The following is a 24,476-nucleotide window of genomic DNA, read 5'->3' on the forward strand; positions in this document are numbered from 1 at the left end:
TCGGGGGGGGGGGGGCGGTGGCTGGCCTTGGTCGACCAAAAGATGGGACGGGGAAATATGTAGGCAAGGCATCTTGCGCGTTGTTTTGCAAACGAAGCTTGAAATAGCTGACTTTAACATGCGATTTGTGTATGCTCAACGCTAACTGTAAAGCCCACCTTAAGGAGCTTAGATGGTGATGATAATGATGATCACCTAAATTCCCGTTCGCTGGTCTACGGGCAGACCACGGGCGATTCATCCATCCGCAGAGCAGGTGGTTAGGCGGACCCGCGCATTTCCCGGCCGTGCTGTTCCGCCAGTGAAACAGTGGGGCTGTTTCGATCGGTTCGCGGCAGGTTCCCGGCGCTTGTCGGTGTATCCGGCGCGAAATGCCGCCGGGCTGAATATATTGACAGGTACAGCATCTGGAGCGGCCGCAGGAATCAGACGTTGACATAGCCCTTGTTTTCAGCTTTAGATGACCAAGAATGTCCTCAAAACTGCAGGTTCCGCGCCTGCAGGTGACTTCAGGCGGTTTTTCAGGCTGCTTAAACCGCACCCCAGCCTTGGCATAAAACATTATGCCCCCCCCCCCCCCCCCGGCTACGCCCCTGGCGTGTGCTTATTCTTTCTTGCATCCACCACATTCGAGTCGTCGCGTTGATTCGGGGAATGCTGGAATCGAGCATATGCTGGCAAGATGCGAGAGCTTGAACACAACCCACTTGCCCGCAATGAGTTTTTAAAGATCTCCACCACCTGAAGGTACTGAAGTGAGATGTAAGCATTGCCTGAAAACCATACCAGATGAGGGTACCAAATCATAGTTATGGGTCTTTCTTGCCCATTTACGTGTTTTGAACGAAAAAAGTGCCATTTAAAGGTGACACATCGTTCCCTGCCGATTTCTGATGCCTGATTAAGTTGGTGGGCATAAATTGAGCAGCTTGCTCACATGCCTAACGTTTAGGTGTGCTTGTTAGGAGTGAAGTAGGTAAAAATTGAAAGGTTTGATTGTAGTTGTGTATAGATTACCTACATTGTTTTCATTCCTAGAAAAGAAAAATTGAGGTAACCCTGCCGATTGTTCTGCATTGCTGCATTTTATTATGCTTGTATGATTCGTAGAACCTGCAGGAGTTCAGCTGCTTGTTAAAGGAGAAATTACCAGTGGTACAAAAAGAAGAGCATCTACGAAATAAAAATCTTCACAATCGCAGGATGCCAACGGTCCACCTACCAACTTGCGTCCTGCATTGTTTCTGCTGGCTGGAGCGGCGCATGGAGCATTTTTGAGCTTCTCGAAGTTTTTGATCAAGCGCTGCCCCAAGTGAAGGATGCCGCAGAGAAATCTTCTGTTTTAATGCCACAATTTCATGTGCTGAGCACTTACTCGTAAGGCATTTTAAATATTCATCATCCCAGAGGGTATGTTACCTTCATCTTGGGTGGAATGTGGCTGCAATCAAGTTATTTGTGACAGAAACAAGTGAACCACGTGGTGAGAGTCATTGAGGCCTTGTTGATTGCGCACGCTTCTGAAATAACATTTTTCGTTCAGCTGAATACTTTCTAAATATTACAATTTGTGAACAAAATATGATAAAAGTCATGATTAGTTGTACTGCAGTGCAGGAAAGAAATGCCAGCATATGTTTTAAGAGCCTCTAATATTTCAGGTCATTGGCTGGTGAGCAATAAAACAGAACTGAAAATTGTTTAAAGTGAAATCAAATATTTGTTGTCACCAGTGCATGACCCGTAGTAAAAGCTATCTGGTCTCCCAATTTCAAATGAGACAGGAAATGCAAAGAAATAAGGAAATAAACAAGACAGCTTGCTACAATAAACAAATTCAAAGAATTGCTCAATGTCTATAAAGTGGTGATTCAGGCGGGTTAGTTCGGTGTTGATCAAATACAAGCAGGCACTCGCCTGGTCAGAAACAAATAAACAAATAAACGTGTTTTGGGGCCCCTACTGGTCCCTTGATCACAATGAAAGGGGGTTGAAAGGTCGCGATTATTTATAGGTTCGGTGGCGCAGAGTGCACATGTATATCTCGGGGAGATTACCCCGCGACCGGTTAATCGTGTTTTTAGTTGGTTGAATATGCACTGATTCTAAAAGTAGTCGTGTCGACAGGCGCTTCTCTGATGCGATTATGCTTGCGGAATCCCAGTCGATGACGTGGTCAGTAGCCAGGTGATGATCCGCCCAGGCATTTCAGCTTGCATTGCCTTTTTTGACATCGTTGTGGTGCTATTGAATTCTTCTTTTAAAAATTTTCCAGTTTCACCTATGTAGGATGCGTCGCAATCCTTGCATGGAATTTTGTAGGCAACTCCGGGGAATCTTGATTTTTCTAAAGGGTCCTTCACGCGTACCAGCTTCTGCTTAAGCCTGTTTGTTGGCACGTGTGCAATTTTAACGCCATATGTGCCAAACACCCTTGCAAGAGCTTCACTGATGCCCTTCGTGTACGGGACGGCAGCGCGTTTTTGCCTGTCTTCTTCAGGAACCCTTTCGGAGGAGGCAACTGAAGCCCGCAATTGTTGCGTCCTCACAAGCATTGAAGAGTAGCCGTTGCTGCGAAGGTCCTTCCTTACCACGGCCAGCTCTTGCTTGCACAGACCAGGCTCAGAGCAGATTCGTGATGCGCGTGAGAAGAGTGCAGCGGCGACGGAGCGTTTTTGGCCAATAGGATGTGCAGAGTCGAACCCCAGGTATCTACCCCTGTGGGTCGGCTTTCGATAAACACTGGTTGTAAATCCTTTGGCCGGCGGTTTCACAAGTATGTCGAGGAAGGCGATCTGTCCATTATTTTCCTGTTCCATGGTGAACTGGATGCTTGGAACACAAGAGTTTAGATGCTCAATTAAAGGCATTACGTCTCGGCAGTGGATCACACAAAAACAGTTGTCTACGTAGCAAACAAAAATCTTGGGGCCGTCTTGTACGAGCATAGCACAGAATTTTCTAGAGCCTCTAAAGCAATATTCGCACAGACTGCTGAAATGGAAGCTCCCATCGCTGTTCCAAACCGCTGCTTGTAACATTGTACGTCGAAAACAAAACATGTGTTCTGCAGGCAAAATTCCAGGCAAAATTACGCGGTCCGGAGTTGCAAGGATCTACTCGAGAACGATGCATCTCTGCCTTCACGTTCGCCAATTTAAACGCAAGACTTATATCGCCTCCTCGAATTTGGCCTGCAGAACACATATTTTGTTTTCAACGGACACTATTACAAGCAGCGGTTTCGAACAGGGATGGGAGCTTCCGTTTCAGTAGTCTGTGCGAATATTGCCTTAGAGGCTCTAGAAAATTCTGCGCTATGCTCGTACAAGACGGCACCAAGATCTTTGTCTGCTACGTAGACGACTGTTTTTGTGTAATCCACCGCCGAGAGGTAATGCCTTTATTTGAGCATCAAAATTCTTGTGTTCCAAGCATCCAATTCACCATGGAACAAGAAAATAATGAACAGATCGCCTTCCTCGACGTACTTGTGAAACGTTCGGCCAAAGGATTTACAACCAGTGTGTATCGAAAGCCCACCCACACGGGTAGATACCTGGGGTTCGACTCTGCGCATCCTATAGGCCAAAAACGCTCCGTCGCCGCTGCACTCTTCTCACGCGCATCACGAATCTGCTCTGAGCCTTGTCTGTGCAAGCAAGCGATAGCCGTGGTAAGGAAGGAACTTCGCAGCAACAGCTACCCTTCAAAGCTTGTGAGGATGCAACAATTGCGGGCTTCAGTTGCCTCCCACGAAATGGTTCCTGAAGAATACAGGCAAAACCGCGCTGCCGTCCCGTACACGAAAGTCATCAGTGAAGCTCTTGCAAGGGTGTTTGGCACATATGGCGTTAAACGTGCACACGTACCAACGAACAGGCTTAATCAGAAGCTGGTACGCATGAAGGACCCTTTAGAAAAATCAAGATTTCCGGTGTTGCCTACAAAATTCCATGCAAGGATTGCGACGCATCCTACATAGGTGAAATCGAGAGCATGACGGAATCCCGTCTGGCCGGGAGGGTACATAAGGAACGAAAAAGACACGCCGACCAGTCCAAACAAAATGTACTGACGTTTCGGCTACCAGCACGGAAGACTTGTTCACAATAAATGCATCACCAGAAGTGGGTCCTTTAAGTGGGCTTAAATAATCGCTGCAAAGAGCATGCGTAGATCGGGTTTAGATTTCTGTCGTTACGATTGACTGTGTTAGATGTGGTCTGAATGATTAGTGATTCCAGATGTAGCCATGATGCTGTCACTTGTTCTGTTGCGACGATTCTTGCATTGTCCCAATCAATCTTGTGGTCATTCACGACGGCGTGTTCGGCTAAAGCATTGTTGCGGACGCTTTTATTCTGTACGTCACGTGCGTGCTGCTGCAGACGATTGTTATAATTTCCTGATTCCCCGATATACACGCCGCTGCAGTCTGCACAAGGTATCTCGTATACCACACCGGGGAAGCGCTCCATGGGCAAGCGGTCCTTGACTAACGTCTTGTGAACTGGAGCTGCGCGCTATTCACATGGCCCTGAACTTTTTATCTCAAGTGTCTCAAGGCGCCTTTCCCCACGGGACGCGCCTCACCATTTACACAGATTCCGTTCAGGCCATCAAAAAACTACAGCAGATTCCCCAGCACTGCTGCCTAACTCACCAAATTAAGAGCAGTTGCCGTGCACTTTCCGAACAAAACAATGTGGACGTACATGTGACCTGGGTTCCCGGACACGCTGGCGGCTTCGGAAATGAGGCCGCTCACGCTTTGGCGAGCGCGCATCTCAACTCCCGCTCGCCGTCGCTGGAACACGGGTTCCCTAGTGCTCGTCCACTCCAGGACCCCGACCACCAGCGTGACTTCCTGAAGCAACGCGGTCGGCAAGTGCTCCTCGCCTCGGTACCTCTTGACCCCCATCGATCGCTGAGCGGACTGCCGCGTCCTGCCGAGGTTTTTATCCATAAGGCTCGAGCTGGAGCGGCACTCACCGATGATGTCATTGCTAAATGGTGAGCCTACATCCCTCGTCATGGACTCCAGCAAACTGAAGACACTGAGCCCTCCCATCCCGACGTCACCTGTCGAATATGCGACCTGGGGGTCCGGCCCACTATGCAACATCTTGTATGGGAGTGTCCCGTACTTGATTCTGTTCGCGCGTGCCATCGCCACCACATTCCGACGTACGAGTACTGGATCTCGCCACCGCAGCACACGCATGCAGCCCGAGTCCTGCGTTCCGTCTGGGACTTCGCACGCGAGGCTGACATTCTGAGCCGGACTTAATTTTACCCCCCTCTTTTCCGCCCTGCCATTCTTATAGGTCTGTGAGCAAGCACATTCCCTAATGAAGTTACATCCATTTTTATATAATAATTCATTTATTTATTCGTTTTTATTATTCATTTATTTATTTATTTATTTATTTATTTATTTATTTATTTATTTATTTATTTATTTCACAAACCATCATGTTTTTGTTTCGTCATATTGCGTAGCAACCTAAGCGAAATCCCTCGGTTAACGTCGCCTCTACAATTAAATGCATGCTCTCCCTCTCTAAACACCAACCATTATCACCAGCATCGCACCAAAGGGAAAATGCGCTTATCTTGCCGCGGCTGCCAAAGTTTTCTGGGGAAATATTGTAAATGTAAATTTAGACAGAATTCACTGCCAGGCGTAAGCAGTGTTAAGTGCTTCCTAGCATTTTTTTCTAAAACCAAGTTCATCCAGGGGTGGTAACTGCCGCGTCCCGCAAAACGAGAAAGTACATTTATCTGGCCAGCTGTCGTCAGTTTTCGGAGAAAAAGGCACGGCAGTTTTCAGGGCGGCGACAAACAAGTGTTGTGCCTTAGCTGTTTTGCATCGGTCAAGAGAAAAGGTGCGCGCGAACTCAAGGAGGGCGCGGATCGCCCCAAACCCACTTATCTTTCTGCTTGCGACGGGTCTGGAAGGGCACGCTTATCACGGATTGTGCCAGCGCAGTGCAGTTTCCAGTATCGAGTATATGCTTCCAGGGGAGAAAGATGCTTTATAAGAACGCCCGAGTTCGAACGCACTGCACAGTTTCTTTCTCACCTTCGGCCTACACCCGCACCATCCCCGGTCACCATGAAGGCTGTCCTCGCTCTCACCTTCTTCGCCGTCGTCGGCCTTGCCTATGCCCAGGACGGCTTCTGCAGTGAGTGCCGTGCTCCATTCTATTGCTCTTCCTATGGGACAACTGCGTTACTAATTGGCTCCGTAAACTTCCGTACCGGGGCACATGGTGGGCCGTCTTTACGGAAGCTGCAGTTCGGATGACTCCGTACGTAAAAGTTGGCCGCGACAGTCCCTAGGCGGCGAGTTGCTCATACGGCTTGCCCCTTGTAACAGCAAAGCCCGCACAAGTCGCGTCACTCGTTTGTGTGTTTTCTCTTACCATGTGTCAATTCGGGTTACTTATTGCCTTCGTGCGGAGTCTGGCAGCGGGTGCTTTCTTCCGAGTGTCGTAGGGTACGTCGCTAGCGAAAACAAGCGGCTTTAAAGGATTAAAGCTTACGCAAGCGTATCGTTGGAACGACAGGTCAAAAATAGAAAACTCGGAGAGAAAATAAAGGAGAAGGGCTCGCAATTTTTTTTCTTTGAATAGTTAAACACATATTGGGCGGATTCCGTAATCATGTATACGCCGCTGAAACTTCTGAAACGAAAGCACTCAAACTGACAGTGGAAGGCTTTTTCTCATTGCAGCTATCTCCGCCTATATGACAAAGTTTGTTGAGATTTGGGCGGTGGCCGTAATCTCTTTTATCGAAATGACCAATTCATTGTTTGTTTACCCCTAGTTTTCACCAGAAAGCTCACGCTAATTTTGTTTCTATCAACGTTTATTACGAAATGAGCATTTTCAGTGCAAGTATATTTGTCTGCATATTCACACCTGCTTTCTCTTAGTTCGCCTAGCATTCATAGCAGCCTTAAGGTCCGCGAGAAGCTGCTGAGATGCACTGATGGTAACAAAAATACGTTCAATTATTATAGCATTACTTGCACAGGCGCATTACGACTTGATACAGTGTTACGAATCATTTAGTGTTTGTTGAAAAGAATACCAAAAATCAGCCATAATATTTAGGGCATATGGTAACTTGGAGTATACTTATGATATCTAAATGCTCACGACCTCATCTTCGACAAGGCATTATAGTAGCAATGATAATATTTGACCAAATACTTCTTCTAGGAGCGGTTTCGGTGTGACACTGAGTTTTCATATGGTTGCAACTTGCCGATGACAGCGTCTCAGCTATAAAAAATTGAAATTTGAAAGATTGACTTTATTTGGGTAATAAGAATTTCAGGAGCCGATTGATTGACAAATTTAATGACTTGACTGCACGCGTCATAAATGCAACATATCCTAGCTGCTTTGAGTCAAAACACACACCTTCCTGTTTCAGGCCTCCCAGCCGAATCCAGGCACGCGGTTGTGGAATGCCTGAAGACCCACGTGAGCGAGGAGGTGAGTCCACGGCGGGATTTCCAATTTAATGGCGCCTGTTCGGTTATTCATATGAGAAAATATCGCCACTTCAGCAGCTGTTCTCTCAACGGCAGTACCGGATAGCACTCGTGTAAGGGCGAAACAGAACTCCAAGTACTATGGAATAATCGTCAACTGGGCCAGTTGACACTGGAGCTTTAACATCTTGAAGTAGCGCACTCTGGGACGGAAAAAAATAAACCACATCACTGTTGGTCCTGCTTTTCCTTCTTTTGGCCGTGTGAGGGTGCGCGAATTTAAGTTGTTAAAAATACTATAGATTCGCATACACAGGCAAGATCATTCGGCGAAGACCAATTTCTTGTGGTTTAAGGAAAACACCCGTTTGGAGGGAAAATGCTACCATTCACACCAATAATCAGTCGCAGCGTCGAAGGTTGAAAGTTTTGCGAATAGCGAGGCAAACGCGACTCGAACTTTGACCAGTGCTCCCCCACTGCGCAGTGCAAAAGTGTGTGCTTTCGTTGGTTAATATGTCAGCGCACTGCCAAATCCGAGCCAAATGCTTGACGTCCTCATGATTTGTTCGCTCCCCTGGTAGCCCTCATTGATCATTCAGATGATTCAGCGGCGCTGTAAAGCCCAAAACACATTGGTAGCCTTGCGCGCATGGGTGAACAAACGGCTCACTTATTTTGGAAGTTTATTTGCGACCGCGTTTATGCCATGATTGTTCATGAATGGACACAAGGATGAACTGGTGCACAAATGCACGTATTGCACCATTTTAACTGTGTTTTTTTTTATTTCAAACCGGAGTCAGCATTGTAAACGCCGTGCCGTGCGCCAAGAAGGCAGGCTCTTTTGTCCTCAATGTGTCCAGGTGAGCTTAGGAAGCCCTGCTCCACGTGACGGGGCAAACAATGGCATTTCGGTGGCCCGTTTCAAATAGGGTTAAACGGCGCATGTGCCGCGCTAGTCACTACCCCGCAGCTCAACCACATTTGGGCGGGGAATCGAGGCCAACGTTGGAAAATTCCATCAACCCTTGACTCTTTGGTTACGAATGCGCACGGCAGTCGTCTCGGGGGTTTTTGATTGGGAGCTTCATCGTCGTTTCCTCGTTCGCTTATTATCGCTCCTGAGTGTGGGCAAGCTGACAAGCTGTCCCAATATACGAGTTCCTGGTGTGACGACACAAGTAACTGAATGTGAGGACTACTTTAGATAATTTAACGGAGAAAATGCATTCGGATAGGGACGGACAGCCTGTGGGACGAAATAAGCGCGGCAGGGGTGACGGATGACCGTTGGGGGTTACAATTATGACAGTGATTATCATCACTTGCGCCTACTTCTTAGAGTACTCCGGAATGACCTGCAGAAACTGTGCAACTCCGTATAGACAGCTTGCGCCTGTGTCTTCTGCACCGTATGCTCCCCTTATACTTCTGTCCCCCGCCGCTGTGATAGGGAGAAAGAGAGAGAATAGACTTTAATGATACTGTGAGGTTAGCCTGGCCAAGGCGCCTATCTTGCTACACCAAATGTATGAAAAAATGAAATCGGTGAATAGATGATTGTGATGATTGTGATGAAGATGATGTGCTCATTAAGAGAGTACCGTTTAAAGAGTCTGATGAAGTCCTGTGCTTCTCAGGAAAGACAATAGAGCTTTTGTCGCTCGAGATGTTGGTTGAGAGTTCTACCAAGGGCTGTCGGCACCCAGCGTTATTAGAATAGCTAGCAACGTTATAGCCCAATCTTCGTGTAGCTCAATTGGCCCGTTTAGCCCAATCTTTGCGGTCCCACATTAGACGTTTGGCGTTAGCCTATGATTTTAGGTATAAACAGCGTGAAAGGTTAATGCACGTCGTTAGAGTCTATTATCTCTGCCCCCATCCAGTAGATAACACCAACTTTGCTCAACGAAAAGACCACAAAATATTGTTAAAATAGGTGCTTTAAACAAATGGTTATGCTCCGTGCAGTCTCAAAAATTTCGGAAGTGCGACATAAACATCACATGTTGCCCCAATATTGCTCACGGTTTTAGGCTGGAATGCACTGGAAAAGGTTCTGTACTTTAAAGGAACATTGAACACAACCAGCAAGGTATTTCAAATGAAAGTCTCACCTTACCATAACCACTTTAGCGTAGATTCGGTGCCGAAACATGCCTTTATTGCTGTTAAATCGCTAATCAAACAAGAGGTTTTCCTTCCTTACCGTTACGATAAACCGGGACCGAATACTGCGCTACGACGTACAAAGTGGTTTGGTCAGTTTCTGTCAAATTAGTCGGGCTTTGCCGAATTCCCACGTCATTTGCTACCCGGATCACTAAGCAAAATGTTTCCAAACGACAGCCGTGAACAGTATTGACACTTCGTTGAAGAAAAGCATGTTGCCGTTTTGGGGCCGCGTGAATGTTGGCGACGAACCGATGCGCGTGCGAAGCCCCGCCAGCCTCTCGGCGCCGCGGCAACTGTGGACGAGTAGCGCTGGAAGGCAGGGAAGACATTGCATACGTTAGACTCCGTGCAATTCGAAATTCGGGGTTTAGCATATGAGCGCTTGTGTGTTTGTTTACCGCAGCATACGCACGCAAAGGGTCATACTAAAAGTGCCTATGTTCATAGTGCTGTACAAAGGAAGCACAAGTATCTGGCCGAGCATAGCACCATTTATACTGCACCGAAGCTGAAACGAATTTGTTGGCGCTTAGGTTCGCCCCGTGATTGATCGGCTGGGCTCCCATGATATGGTTTAGCTTCCTTTTTGTTAAACATCCTAACATGACACTACTAAAACTTCCTTTAGGGTTTTCAAACTTCTGAAGGCGTATTGTTAGAATATTAGCGCGGAATTTTTACCACTTCCAGTGCAAGTTGCGTGGTACAGCCAGTGGCGGCGATATCTGTCGTCGCGATTTCTAAATGTTCTACCTCATTTTAGAAAAGCTACACTTAAGAGTAATATATTCGGTTCTCGGTGGGATAATGTATCAATCTACGGTAGACTATTTTGTCTTGAGTGTTCCTTTAAGTTTCAAAGATCCCGGAAGTTGAGAAGAGAAGTCAATATAAGCGGCCGAAATGTAAAATCGGGTACATAGATCTGAAATGTTCGATTTGCTGCTTCCCTGCGTCATTATTTTAATTCAGATGTTAAGGCTATTAATGCCGTAATATTGATGTAAGCGCTACACCTACACGTGTGGACTAAACGTGACACCCGTTGTCCCAATCACCATGCCAGACTCGCGGAAAGTTCGACGAGGTCAAGAGGGAACTGGAATGTGAAGACGTGGACTGCGCTTTCACGAAAATCTGCGATCTGACCCCCGACACCCACGTGAGTGTGGCTCCTGACGTGCCGAGCATGCCTTCCCGCATTTACATGTTTCTTATGGCGTGTCCTGGCAGAAGCACGCGTGTTTTATTACCGCAGCACGTCGCCTGAACGTGCGCCCTCTCAGAGCGCGAGGGTAATTCTTCCGGGTGTTTTTTTTTTTGTTAACACCGGAGTTGTTCTAGGGCTGGCCTTGGGGATAATCTCTGGTGGTATTGTGCAACACTCTCTGTGAAGCAGGCTTCTCCGGTGCGGAAAAACAGGTTATTCGTATAGAAAGAATTTATTAAAAAAAGAATGAAGATGGCTTATGTTGCTTCAGAAAAAACCTATACCCAGCAGTTCATGTTTCAAGAGCTGAAGCCTACTTTATGGGGATGGATGTAAGCTTGGTCTTTGTGAGCTGGCTTTTCGACATTGGAAGCTGCACAGTGGGCATGGCCGTCTACGGAGGGGTCGAGTGTGAGTGAAGAAAGTCTCTCTAACTCTTGTGTTCTCAAAACTGCCCCCAAACATATTATAGAACCGTTACCCGCTAAAGCGACTCCACCATTACGTCGAGTCTCATTAGCTTGATCGTTTCATTTGCATGTTCACATGGCAAACATTAGAAAATTACTGCCTGCGGCCAACACATGGCCATCTACGGAGCGAGTACGATAACTTGTTTTACCGGAAGTGCGCAGAAACAAATTACACGACAATTAGCCGCCAAGACATCTCTAACGTTACGCACAAGAAAGCCGAAGCTAAGCGGAATCGTCGTTATGACAGCACACACTTCGCTCATTCCCCAGCTTTCACACTGGGCGGAACTAGGTTCGGATTTCTTCCTTCCCTGCTCTAGCCCTTCTACCGCCATACGAATATCACCCCCGTTGCACACGGGAAAAACTGTTGAACAGTTATTTTGTTCACTTTGTGTGTGTGTTCACAACTGTATCAACTGGCAGTTTCAACTGTTTCAACGCCCACGCTGATACTTTTAAACTCATAGGAAAAGAGCGGTATTTGTTTGTACGAGACAATATCACGCGAAACTGCGGAAAATAGTCAATCAAAATATTTGACATTTCCCTAACAGTGTACCAGAAAACAACAAAAAAAAACTAGAAACACTCGTCGCCCTCCTGTCCTATCGCTTGAACCTCGCCAGCTGGGGTGCCAGCTAATCGCATTCTTTTTTTCTATTTCTGTTCGCAGGCGCAGCACGCCGACTTCTTCTCGGTAAGTTCGCCCCGCGAAGTAATTGCACGCTCAGTCAAACTGAGCTGAGCGTGCAGTGTACAGTTTCACTTTCAGAAGGCCATCTGTCACAAGCACGCGAATATGACCTCAATGGCTACATAATGTGTAGAATATGAGCGAGCGGGTTACATAATGGCGCCTTACAGAAGGGCAGTTGATGCTTTAATGTGCATGATAGGCGACTGAAAGTAATTACGCACCTTCTATGTGAAGGGCCAAATACTGTAAACTTTGAATACGGAGCGTGCGCGATATGAGCAATTCTATATAAATAAGTCACAGAAGGCTGTGCCATGTAGTCTCCATGTATCCTCGATGTTCTTTTCAAAGTACATTCGGTGACTGTTGAAGGCTCGCCTTAGTTAAGTCCGATATCTTATTATTTACATATAGCCGACAGAGACGTTAGTGAATAACAATTTTTCTGAGGGGTATGGTCACGTCAGAAATCGTTAGCGCGGCAGAGATACAACACTGATGTAGTGAAGAATGGCGGAGAGGTTAAAGGGCTGCAAACTATGACCGGCTCGTTCCTTTTTTTATTGCGTTCTTGACCTCGTTTCCAATACTTGTCGCTGTAATCGATCACGAGGTGTTGAACAGCTGCACTCGAGAGTGACGTTTTAACGGCCTGAACGAATTTTTTTATTTGCACAAAGAGGGGGCCTTTCTTGTCTCACCTAATTGCGCAAGTGTAATTTCGTGAAAACGCTGCGCTACACTCACTAGCAAACCACTAAAGGTGACTGGTCACTTTGCTGTTGATGTTTCTCGCCTTGGTTTCGTCGATTGGACAGGGAGGATTTCAGCGCGTCAGATCTATTTGCAGAGCCACGTGTTTGAATAGCTTGTTTTCACAATAAAAACTTTATCTCAGCGCGTTAAGCACTCAGCACCACAATAGCTCCAAATTAGGCCTCTTAAAGTAAATTGGTATACGTTTCTCCAGAAAGTGGTGAGTTGGCCTGGTTCGTTGATTTGTTGGTTCGTTGAAAAGAAGCGAGGTAGGCATACGGCTGAAGGACGGGGGGCTAGAGGTCCTCATTAAAGCGGTGGGTGTTTCTAGAAAAGAACTGCCCTGCGTACATGGTTGTGTACTCACGAGCAGTTAACAACGCAAGTCGGATGTGCCCGCTGTGTGGCAATAACCCAGCGTGTAATTTCCCCGTTTTGATGCCAGGCCTTGTGTAGAAAGCAAAGATAAGCTGTTGTTATGCAATTGTAATTTCCAGGCTCCACCTCAAATTGTAATCTGCCCTTTCAAACCTCAAATTGCACGATAGCTCTGCCTTAAACAATGACCACGCGTTACTTTAGCCCTTCTACAAAGTTTCAACGCGCAGCGAAAAGCCATTCACATGGTTTTTTTTCCGACTCCTTGAAAAACACCTTACGTAGACAATTGGTTAAGCGACTGGCTTAGCTACCAAGTCTGTATCGTCACATCTCACGGAGCATTGCAGCTAATACCGGTACCGTGGTGGTTGCAGCCCGCTTTTCTGTTCTATAAAGATTGAGTTCAAGCATGCGCGCCAGATGACGAGTGAAACAGCTGAAGCGTTCCAGATCAACCAAATAGGGGACGATTGTGCCAGTCAGGCATCTGTTGCCTTACCGGCAAAAGAGATTGCGTATCTTGGTAGGTTTTGAGTTGTACACACTGTGCCAGTTGGTGATATTGTTTTGTTTTTGTTTTCGTGGGTTTTTATTGTTGTTTATGGTTTTCCGGTTGCTTCCGTCTGATTAGTTGAGGCGCATGCGTGGTCTGGTTACTGGGAGGGTATATGTTCTTTGTCTTTTCTGATTAAGCTTCAGTTGTGAGTAAGCTCTCGTCCTGTGTTACCTTCGCCTGTGTCGCGTTTTTAAAGCAAAGCTTTTTACCTCTACCGCCCAAGGGTTCTTTCGCGACCGTTGGTGTCAACAGAAAAGTCCTGCGAACAAATAAAAGAACTGGCACCGCCAGGAATCGAACCTGGAATTAATAGAACAAAGGAGAGCCCGTCGTCTTACCGATTTAGCCACGAGCCTACGAGGAGACGGGGAAGATAGGTGGTACACTCACCAAGCACTTCTACGGGTTTACCCCCAGCATTCTCTATAAATTCCCCGCGATAGCTTCACGCGACCTATCGCGCCGCTGCACGCTCCGCCCACGGCATGTCTAGCGGCTCTCTGCCGGCCTTGGGCATGTGCTAGGAGTTACAAAAGTTAAAGAAGCCCACACGAACGCATGACAAGTCACTTCTAGTACGCCTATGTGCTGAAGCCAGTGGCCTCCAGAGTTCACGTAAGAAATCACAGCTCCGTGTCCGCCCTCACGCCAAACGACACATCAAGGAACACATTCAAGTACTCCTTGATGGCGATGACATCACTCCAAACCCCAGCATCAAGATTGTGGGTCTACATCTCCAGGCCAACACCAAGAGTGACGTATCATTGCAGCGCCTCAAGCACAGCCTTAATCAAATTATGCACATGATCAGGCGAGTTGCCACCAAGAAGAGAGGCCTCAAAGAATTCGATACCTTTACATTAATTCTAGCTTTTGTCCTCTCAACAATCACTTACGTCAACCCCCTCTCTTCTCGGGAAAGAGGTCATAAAGATGCTTTATATAATGGTTAGAAAGGCGGTTGAGCAGGCCACTGGTATTCCAATGAGTGCGTCCACAGAGAGGTTGCTAAGCCCGGGGATCCAGAACATGGTGGAAGAGCTGATAGAGGGCCATCTTTCTAACCAGATGCTCCGATTGAGCAGAACTGCGGCGGGTCGCCGCATCCTTCACAAGACTGGCTGGGCAGCACAGAATGTCACTCCGCGTGATGTACTCCCGGACTCTTGCTGACAAGAACTAAAGATGATCCCTTTGCTTAGAAATATGAACGCCTCGAGGGTCGCTGACAAGCACGCCACACCCTCGGAGGAGATCATGCAGTTATCTACACAGATGCCTTTCAACATAGATTACAGCAGTACGCTATCATCGTGGCTACCACCAAAACCAACCTCCTTGCCTGTGCGTCACTCAAGACACAAGACATGATGCCACCACAAGAGGCAGCCATCGCCTTGGCTCTAACTCAACCAAGGGTTTCAAAGACAGTTAATGATTCCCAAGTAACCTACCATAATTACCAACAGCAGTGGGTGTGCTGCACTGCGTGTTTTAAAAGATCACTCAAGGGTCACTCACTAATCGGTTCCATCTTGTAGCTCATCTGGACGCCCGCTAAGCTTTCATGGAGGGCAACGAATGCGCCCACCAAGAAGCATGCGCTTTTACCCCCCGTGCTATGGAGCTGCACGAAGACAGTCACGCGCTTGTCGCGTTCACCGACATAACCCAGCATTATCACTATCAGAGACAGACCTTACCTCCGCGTTACCCTGACCTTTCCAGAGAACAACAAACTACTCTACGGCTTTTTCCCACACCCGACGCGTCTTCACTTATTACACCCGAAAAGCTACGACGCTGATTGTAAATTTTGCTGAGAAGTAGGAAAACTCCGCGACAGAATTGCGTGTCCGACTTTAGCCCTGAGCACCCTCCTCTCTTTCCGCCCACTAACCGACAAGAGCAATGGGAGATGCTGCTGTCCAGGCGCTCTCAGGTTACTCTGCTTCAGCTGGGGGACAGAGCAAAGGCGGCTCGCACTGCACATGGGATCCAGTGAAGAAGGAACGACTCCCGTGGGCCGCACTCTGGGCCGTTCAGAAATCTGAAAAGAAGAATTTCCTGCTCATCCTCCTACTCCTTCTACTCCTCTTCCGTCTCTGCGGCCGACCTCGTCGCCTCCGTCCGCGGCGGGAGAGAAGGAAAAGTCATATAGCCTAACACCGAGTTAGAGCTTCCTTTTATTTTATAAAAAATGAGTTTCCACTGATGTGCTCCACCAATACAACTCAACCAACTACTTTCCATGCATCATGCGCGGATTTAACCTTACCAAGAATACCTCTGAAGTAGTAAAGGGTGTGGTTAAGTGCATGTCACTTCTTTCAGGTTGCACTATTTGTAGAGCAACGTGGGTAAATCTAAGTGAGTTCGCATGGGTAATCGTTGTGGGGTGCCGTTTACATCTTTGTTTTCCAACCATATTCACAGGGTGGAGTGGCGCAAATGTTTTTCAGTGTTGCGCTTTTTGAAGGTTTCGACATACCAAGCCTGAAGCTGGAATTATTTGCAGAACAGGAGTGCTTGTCGGAAACAACTGCTCAAGAAAAGCATACAAGAGAGGGTCTTTTTAGTAATAAAATGACGACTTCCCGTTTTTGCAGGCGGAGACTAGGACCGCTCTTCGTGCTGCCTTCCGCGAATGCAGGGCAAACCACTAGTTCACCAACAGAAGGATTTCTACGCTGTTTAATGTCTGAATAAATGTGTTCATGGTTCCACTACGGCCGTCGAATCCTTGCTATTCGCAATTACCAGTGACTAACCTTGGCAACACTGGGAAGCTTCATGGGGCGCACGTGCTAACGATCGGAATGAAATATTTTTCGCAATTGTGAAATTCACACCGGAAAGTGCTTTGATGTTTCACCATCCTGCAAACAACCAGTAAAATGCAGACACCTAGGGTGGCTACCGGCATTTCGAAGCACGCAAATAGTCATCACTGGTAGATCAGTCGCTTGTAATAAAGGTAATTCCCTAAAGTAAGCATTGCATTGTAAAGATATGTTGCTTTAGCCTTATAATATTGTGTTGGAGAATCAATTCTGCGAGGTCTGGATCTCTTGCTTTGTTTTACCGAGTACGATAATGCGTCCCTGTAGAAACAGAAATACAACACCTGCTTCCGTCACTATCCTCTTTATCGACACAGGGGCTTGGCTAAATAATAGGCGTTTGCCCAGCCCGCATTAAGCGATTGGTATATTCGATTGTTTCTTGCTAACAAACGCTAGCCGTACAAATCACCACAAACAAAATTTCACCGAATTGTCAGAAGAAACAGGTAAAGGTAAAAAGGATTTTAACCGCAGGGCTGTTTCGGGGTCGCAATGTCCGGCGGTGCTTGTCACGACAGGCAAAGGTAGATCCCTGAATAGCAGATGGCGCCACCGCGTTCATTGCAGTGGTGCCAATGCGAAATAAGGGTAGAGACGCGGCGAAGAACTTTTGCAACCATGTGCGGGCACAAGGGAAACGCACGGGAGCAACAGAATGTGGTACTATAGAAAACGAATAAGGGCAGATGCTCAAGGGAGGGCAGGCTTTGGCATACCTTCATGAAATTGTCACGCAGAACTTCTGTAAGGGGGATGAAGCCGTCCCGCAGCGACACAGAAATGTCACGACGGGCAGGGCGGAATGTCTGATGATAGATAAAAACAAGCTCAAGTGGAAAAAAGCAGAAAAACAGGTCCCAAAAAATACCGCAGTAGGCACGATGCGATACCGATGGAGGTGATCAACCGATTAGGGTCGAAGAGTAAGGAAAAGCTACTACAAGCCATCGGCACAGGGATAGGGAAGAAGGCCTTTTCCGACACGTGGCAAACGAGCAGGATGAACTTTATGTAAAAGGCCCAGGAGGCAGGACTATAGTGATTTCGTACAGACCAGTCACGTCAGTGCTGTGCAAACTAGGAATGAAGGCAGCGAAATTCGAGCTAGAGGAGTGGGCAAACGGGAACAGGATACTAGACGAACTTCAAAATTCGTTTCGAAAGGACAGAAGACTAGATGACAACCTATTTGTAGTAAGCCAATGCAAAGATGTGGCGTAGATGCAAAACCGATCTTTTTGGTTAGGCTTTCTGGGCATTAAAGCAGCGTATGATAACGTAGCCAAGGAGCGGTTATTGGATTTCCGGAGGGCACGGAAGTAGGGGCACAATTTATGAACTTACTCAGCGATCTTTACTGGTGTTGCGACCGGGCGGGGGCACCCGATCCGAGGTCCGTGGCCTCCGACATACGAGTGGTAGCGTGTATGATGCGAGCGGCCATCCGCTGTTGCAGCCGTGAAGAAGTCCAGAAGCCGAAGGCTAACGTAACTGCTTACTTCATTGCGAGAGGTGAGCCGAAGCCAAATAACAATGCCCCGACGGGCGAGGTTACAATACCAGACTCGAGCAGAGCGACAACATCGATTCGCTGCTCTAACAGGAATGTTTTACAACGCTTGGGCAGATCTATTTATACACAAAAGCGATAACGGTCAAACGCAACAAGTGGGAACACGCACAACACTCTTTCCAGAGTTCGTAAGCCGTTCATAGCCTCGGGCACGTTGAGTCCGAGAGAGGGGAGAGAGGAGGACTCCGTTGAGATCGACGGGGCCTCTGTGTCCTTGAAGAGCGTGGAGACGAGCCACGCCGCCAGCCGCCGAAGTTTTGATGGCTGAGAGCGAAGCGTCTGACGCGGCTTGTCGCAACTTGCCACCGACATGGTTGCGCCTGTTTTCGAAGGAGCACGCAGGGGCTTCGCCGCACTGCCGAGGAGTGATGCGGGACAGTACGGCGGCGCTGGCCGATTCGTAACACCGGTGAACCTAGTGCAAAGAGTGGGGGGGGGGGGGTGAACATACAATACGCTTGTATACACCTACGAGGGTTTGAAACAAGGTGTCCTCTCTTTCCACTGCTGTTAATGATCTACATGGCGGGGTTAGAAAGGAAGCTAGAGAAGAATACGCTGGGTTTCGGCTTGACATACATAAAAACCGGAAAGGTGGTAGAACAACGGTTTCCAGGAATACTGCATGCAGCCGACGTACTGTTGCTGGCGGACAACTGGATAGGTATGCAGGGCATGAAGGGTATATGCGGTGAAGGAGCGACACATCTAGTCTTTAACCATCATCGTCTTTAACGATGACACGGATAACAAAACTGTATCAGTGCAAAAGGTATAAATAGCACGGTTAAAAGAGTATGAAAACTCTTTTTTAAGTACAAGTATAAATGCAAGTATAAAGACCGCGGTTATATAAAATACAGAAGCCATAGGTGTGTTTGTGGAATTCACCGAGCTTAACTGGCTTGTATCAAAATAGGAGCACCCGGTTCCTTTCGTTTACACGCTTTAGGACTTCTCCCTGGAACAACAATTTTTTCGAAGCTGGATGTCAATTCAGGCTTCTTGCAGAACGAGCTCGCTGAATCAAGCAAGAAGCTAACGACATTTATCACACCATTTATCGCACCATTGCCTCAGCCCCTGAGATATTATACAGACAGATGAACACCATCCTGGCTGGAATACCACGGGTCTTTTGTCACGTAGATGACGTTCTCGTTTGAGGAGCTACCACAGAGGGGCACAACGAGACCCTTTATCGAGTTCTACAACGCCTCGCCCAAGCGGGAGTCATGCTCAATGAGGCCAATTACGTATTCAACGTCGGAGAGCTCATCTACCTGGGGCACAAGATCGACCAGGAAGGCATGCGACCGGATGAGGCCCCCATCAAGGCAATCACAAATGAAATCCCCGACGAACAGGACCGACTTGCAGAATACTAGGTATGGCAATATACCTAGCCCGGTTTGTTGCCAACCCAATCGATTGTTATATGGTCCATCGGGGGCAACGAGCTATCACAGGCATACAAGTGGAAATTTCAGCGCAAAAATTCGACAAAGACACAGAAAGACCAGACGGGACTAGCGCTCACTTACAACTCAACTCACGGGACTAGCGCTCACTTATAGCCCGTTATCACGTTTTTAAAAGATGCAAAAACGCTTGCTGTTTGCCACGCAAACATACCGAAGTGTCGCTAACACACTTGTCACCCATTTTCCTGGTATGATAAGCCTCCATTAATTCTCGCGCTGCCTTATCACGGCTTCTGCCTACAATCTTAATCTCCTGAAATAAAGGGGTGCATTTGCTGTAACTACACTCACTACAGTGGGTAGGCAAGTGTGCCCCCTTTGCGTTTGTTAGTGAAAGATAATGTTCCCTTGCACGGTCATTTACGCATCTTTCCGTCTGACCGATGTACTCTTTGCCGCATGTCAGAGGAATGCGGTAGACCACTCCAACTGCGCAGTCCACGTAATGATTAGCATGCCGCTTTTGGCAAGCCTGTTTCATGTCGCCTTGGGCGCAAGTTCGTGGACATAGCTGCGCAAGCTTTTGGTGGGCAGAAAACACAACCGGTACGTTGTGCCGGGTGGCGACTTTTTTCAAATTATGACCCACCTTGTGGATATAAGGCACCACGGCCACCATTTTTTCTTTCGTCACTGGCTCGGTTCTGCGGTCAGTTCTGCCCTTAAGCTTCTGGAGGAGGGTTTCAACAACTGCGACTACTACCGTGCAAGGGAATCCGGCTTTTTCAAGCCGAGTAACCTGTACTCTGAAGCTTTTGTCTGCGGAATGGATGCAAGATTTCAGGAGAGATGACTGTAAGCATGACGCCGCTATTGCCCTCTTGATGGTCTTTGAATGAGCTGAATCATAAGGTAAAAACTCCTTTTGGGCTTTAGGCTGGTAAGACCAGCAGACATGGTGGTGCGAGAAGGTGATATTATCTAAAAACTGTAAGCGATCTTGGTTAGGAAGTTCGTGTGTAAATGTTAGGCCTTTGCCCACTTGTCGGAACGTTGACAAAAGGCTGTCTATTGAAGAGTCATTCGTAGGCAACTCTTGTTTTTTCAAAACTATAATAAAATCGTCTATGTACCTAAAACCCTTTGAAACAGCATCTTTGCACAGGGCTAGTTCCAGGTCCCGATCAATACGTGAAAGGAAACTTTTGCTGAGGATGGGGGCAACGCAAGAGCCAATACAAATGCCTTTGCGCAGAATAAAAAGGCGGTCAATAAAACACACGAACGTAGAGGCAAGGTAGAACTCCAGCAGCGTCATAAAGTTGTCCAGGGAAACTCCTGCCCTGTTTTGAAACTCTACCACTCCGTTGTCTTCTACGCATTCCCTAACAGCACTAAACAGCTCTTCATGTGGCAAGGAGTAAAATAAATCTTCTACATCGACGGAAAACGCACTATGGATGGACTGTCCAGACTGCAAAAACTGAATGACTTCTAGGGAATCTTTCGTGGCGAACGGGTCTTCAATGACTAGTCGCCGCAACTGCTTGAATAAAAACCGGCTAACTTGGTGTTGCCAAGCATCGCGTTTCGTGACAATTGCCCTAAATGGCACACTCGGTTTGTGGGTCTTGGCGGAGAAGAAAATTTGAAGACTATTCCGTTTGCTGCCGTTGACGTCTTTTGCTAGCCTTGTCAAGTTGAGTTGGTTGCAAATAGTGGCTTTGGCTTTTCGCTTGTTTTGGTTCACTTTCAGCGGAGCGAAGTTCTTGGGAACCGCTTGGAGCGCTTTTTCATTAAAGCTGCCCGAGGGAATAACCACAAAACCACCTTCTTTGTCGGCTTGCAGCAAACACAACTCATTTTCTTGAAAAAAAACTTGACGATGCCTTCCGTATGAGGTTTCTTAGAATAGCGGTTCTGTTTAGAACTGTCCTTAACAGGCTGTCTACGCCCTCCAGAAGGCATCTTTCTCTATCTTCCTGCTCGGCTTTATCAGCGATACGTCGGTTCATAGCGAGAAGTTCATGGGTTGCTACGTTCGGCTCTAAAGAATATTTGGGGCCCTTCTTTAGCAATGCCGAGTACTTCTCTGGAATCTGTACGTCTCCCAGGATTACGAGTCCTTCTTGCTGCCCTATCCTCTTGGTGCTGCTTCTCGGCAGTTTTGTGAGTATATTTTGCCAAAGGAACTCAGTTGCTTGAGCCTCCAGTCGCTTGAAAGACCGCCATCTTCTTAAGGCTGCCTCATCATGGTTTTTGCTGAAGCAGACGACACGTAACCAGTCACGAAACAGTCTTACTTGCCTGAAAAGTTCTGTCCTGACGAGTCTCACAAGGCGCTTGACGCGTCCGAACGACGGCGTGACGTAACCACACAGAGCACGAATTTCAGTGGGCACCAGACCCTTCTTCAGGCAGTAGGTGAAGATGCTTGCTCGGCGCGTTGTTGTTGCAATGAGGCTCACAAGGAAAGGAGCGTTGCGTTCAGACTCAGAATGACACAAAAGAGGGCCCACTGTACAAGAAAGATAACTTAATAGAACTTGTTGTTGGGCTGGTTGGTTCATGTTTACAAGTGGAACTTTGAGCTCGAAAAGACACAGAAAGACCAGACGGGACTAGCGCTCAGTCGCTCACTTACAACTGTGTTTATTTTGCCGAAAGCATCGAAGTATAAGAGTCGACGGAGCCCATTATCACGTTTTTAAAAGATGCAAAAACGCTTGCTGTTTGCCACGCAAACATACGGAAGTGTCGCTAACACACTTGTCACCCATTTTGCTGATATGATAAGCCTCCATTAATTCTCGCGCTGTCTTATCACGGCTTCTGCCTACAATCTTAATCTCCTGAAATAAAGGGGTGCATTTGCTGTAACTACACTCACTACAGTGGGTAGGCAAGTGTGCCCCCTTTGCGTTTGTTAGTGAAAGATAATGTTCCCTTGCACGGTCATTTACGCATCTTCCCGTCTGACCGATGTACTCTTTGCCGCATGTCAGAGGAATGTGGTAGACCACTCCAACTGCGCAGTCCACGTAATGATTAGCATGCCGCTTTTGGCAAGCCTGTTTCTTGTCGCCTTGGGCGCAAGTTCGTGAACATAGCTGCGCAAACTTTTTGGGGGCAGAAAACACAACGGGTACGTTGTGCCGGGTGGCGACTTTTTTCAAATTATGAGCCAACTTGTGGATATAAGGCGCCACGGCCACCATTTTTTCTTTCGTCACTGGCTCGGTTCTGCGGTCAGTTCTGCCCTTAAGCTTCTGGAGGAGGGTTTCAACAACTGTGACTAGTACCGTGCAAGGGAATCCGGCTTTTTCAAGCCGAGTAACCTGTACTCTGAAGCTTTTGTCTGCAGAATGGATGCAAGATTTCAGGAGAGATGACTGTAAGCATGACGCCGCTCTTGCCCTCTTGATGGTCTTTGAATGAGCTGAATCATAAGGTAAAAACTCCTTTTGGGCTCCAGGCAGGTAAGACCAGCAGACATGGTGGTGCGAGAAGGTGATATTAATATCTAAAAACTGTAAGCGATCTTGGTTAGGAAGTTCGTGGGTAAATGTTAGGCCTTTGCCCACTTGTCGGAACGTTGACAAAACGCTGTCTATTGAAGAGTCATTCGTAGGCAAATCTAGTTTTTTCAAAACTATAAGAAAATTGTCTATGTACCTAAAAACCTTTGAAACAGCATCTTTGCTCAGGGTTAGTTCCAGGTCTCGATTAATACGTGAAAGGAAAATGTTGCTGAGGATGGGGGCAACGCAAGAACCAATACAAATGCCTTTGCGCTGAATAAAAAGGCGGTCATTAAAACGCACGAACGTAGAGGCAAGGTAGAACTCCAGCAGCGTCATAAAGTTGTCCAGGGAAACTCCTGCCCTGTTTTGAAACTCTACAACTCCGTTGTCTTCTACGCATCCCCTAACAGCACTAAACAGGTCTTCATGTGGCAAGGAGTAAAATAAATCTTCTACATCGACGGAAAACGCACTATCGATGGACTGTCCAGACTGCAAAAAGTTAATCACTTCTAGGGAATCTTTCGTGGCGAACGGGTCTTCAATGACTAGTCCCCGCAACTGCTTGAATGAAAACCGGCTAACTTGGTGTTGCCAAGCATCGCGTTCCGTGACAATTGCCCTAAATGGCACACTCGGTTTGTGGGTCTTGGCGGAGAAGAAAATTTGAAGTCTATTCCGTTTGCTGCCGTTGACGTCTTTTGCTAGCCTTGTCAAGTTGATTTGGTTGCAAAGAGCAGTGACTTCGACTTTTCGCTTGTTTTGGTTCACTTTCAGCGGAGCGAAGTTCTTGGAAACCGCTCGGAGCGCTTTTTCATTAAGGCTGCCCGAGGGAATAACCACAAAACCGCCTTCTTTGTCGGCTTGCAGCGAACAGGTGTTAGGCTCCGCAGACAAAATGTCCTTAGAAAAGGAAAAAGTCAAGTAATCTTGCAGTGCAACACAACAATCATCTTCTGAGGCTACACCATCTTGTTCCTCAAGTAGCTTGATCTTTTGCGTTGTGGGTCTGTTCACTATTTTCCAAAATTATTGAGGGTTAGTCCGTAACAAGGACGGAAGGGTGTTAGAGAAAAACGCTTGTTTTGGTTCCTTAAGTTTAAGTTTTGGTTCCTTAAGCTGGTTTATGACTCGGACGCTGATTTATGAGAAGCTGACCACCTTATGCTGTTTTCTGATTGTAAGGAAGAATGGTATAATAGTTTTTTCTATTTCACGGTAGAAAAGAGGCCGTTAGTAAACTGCAAATGTTAGGTCCCGCAAGAGTGTGGAGCTTATTAACTGCTGACGTCAACCAGTGGGATATAAAACTACAATGAATTGTTTTAGCGGAATA

At 47.2% G+C, this 24,476-nt stretch overlaps 1 protein-coding gene across 1 annotated transcript; it reads left to right on the forward strand.

Moving 5' to 3' along the window:
• Window positions 1-6,031: 6,031 nt before the first annotated feature.
• LOC144175994 (uncharacterized) lies at window positions 6,032-16,503 on the forward strand. The gene is made up of 5 exons (XM_077705075.1): window positions 6,032-6,191; window positions 7,453-7,514; window positions 10,758-10,853; window positions 12,054-12,077; window positions 16,383-16,503. The coding sequence occupies exons 1-5, from the start codon at window positions 6,122-6,124 to the stop codon at window positions 16,437-16,439; spliced, it is 309 nt and encodes a 102-aa protein (XP_077561201.1). The 5' UTR covers window positions 6,032-6,121; the 3' UTR covers window positions 16,440-16,503.
• The last annotated feature ends 7,973 nt before the right edge of the window (window positions 16,504-24,476 follow it).

The sequence above is a fragment of the Haemaphysalis longicornis genome, unplaced genomic scaffold (assembly GCF_048455015.1).
Source record: "Haemaphysalis longicornis isolate Haplotype H1 unplaced genomic scaffold, Haemaphysalis longicornis Haplotype H1 scaffold_3, whole genome shotgun sequence".
Classification (NCBI taxonomy): domain Eukaryota; kingdom Metazoa; phylum Arthropoda; class Arachnida; order Ixodida; family Ixodidae; genus Haemaphysalis; species Haemaphysalis longicornis.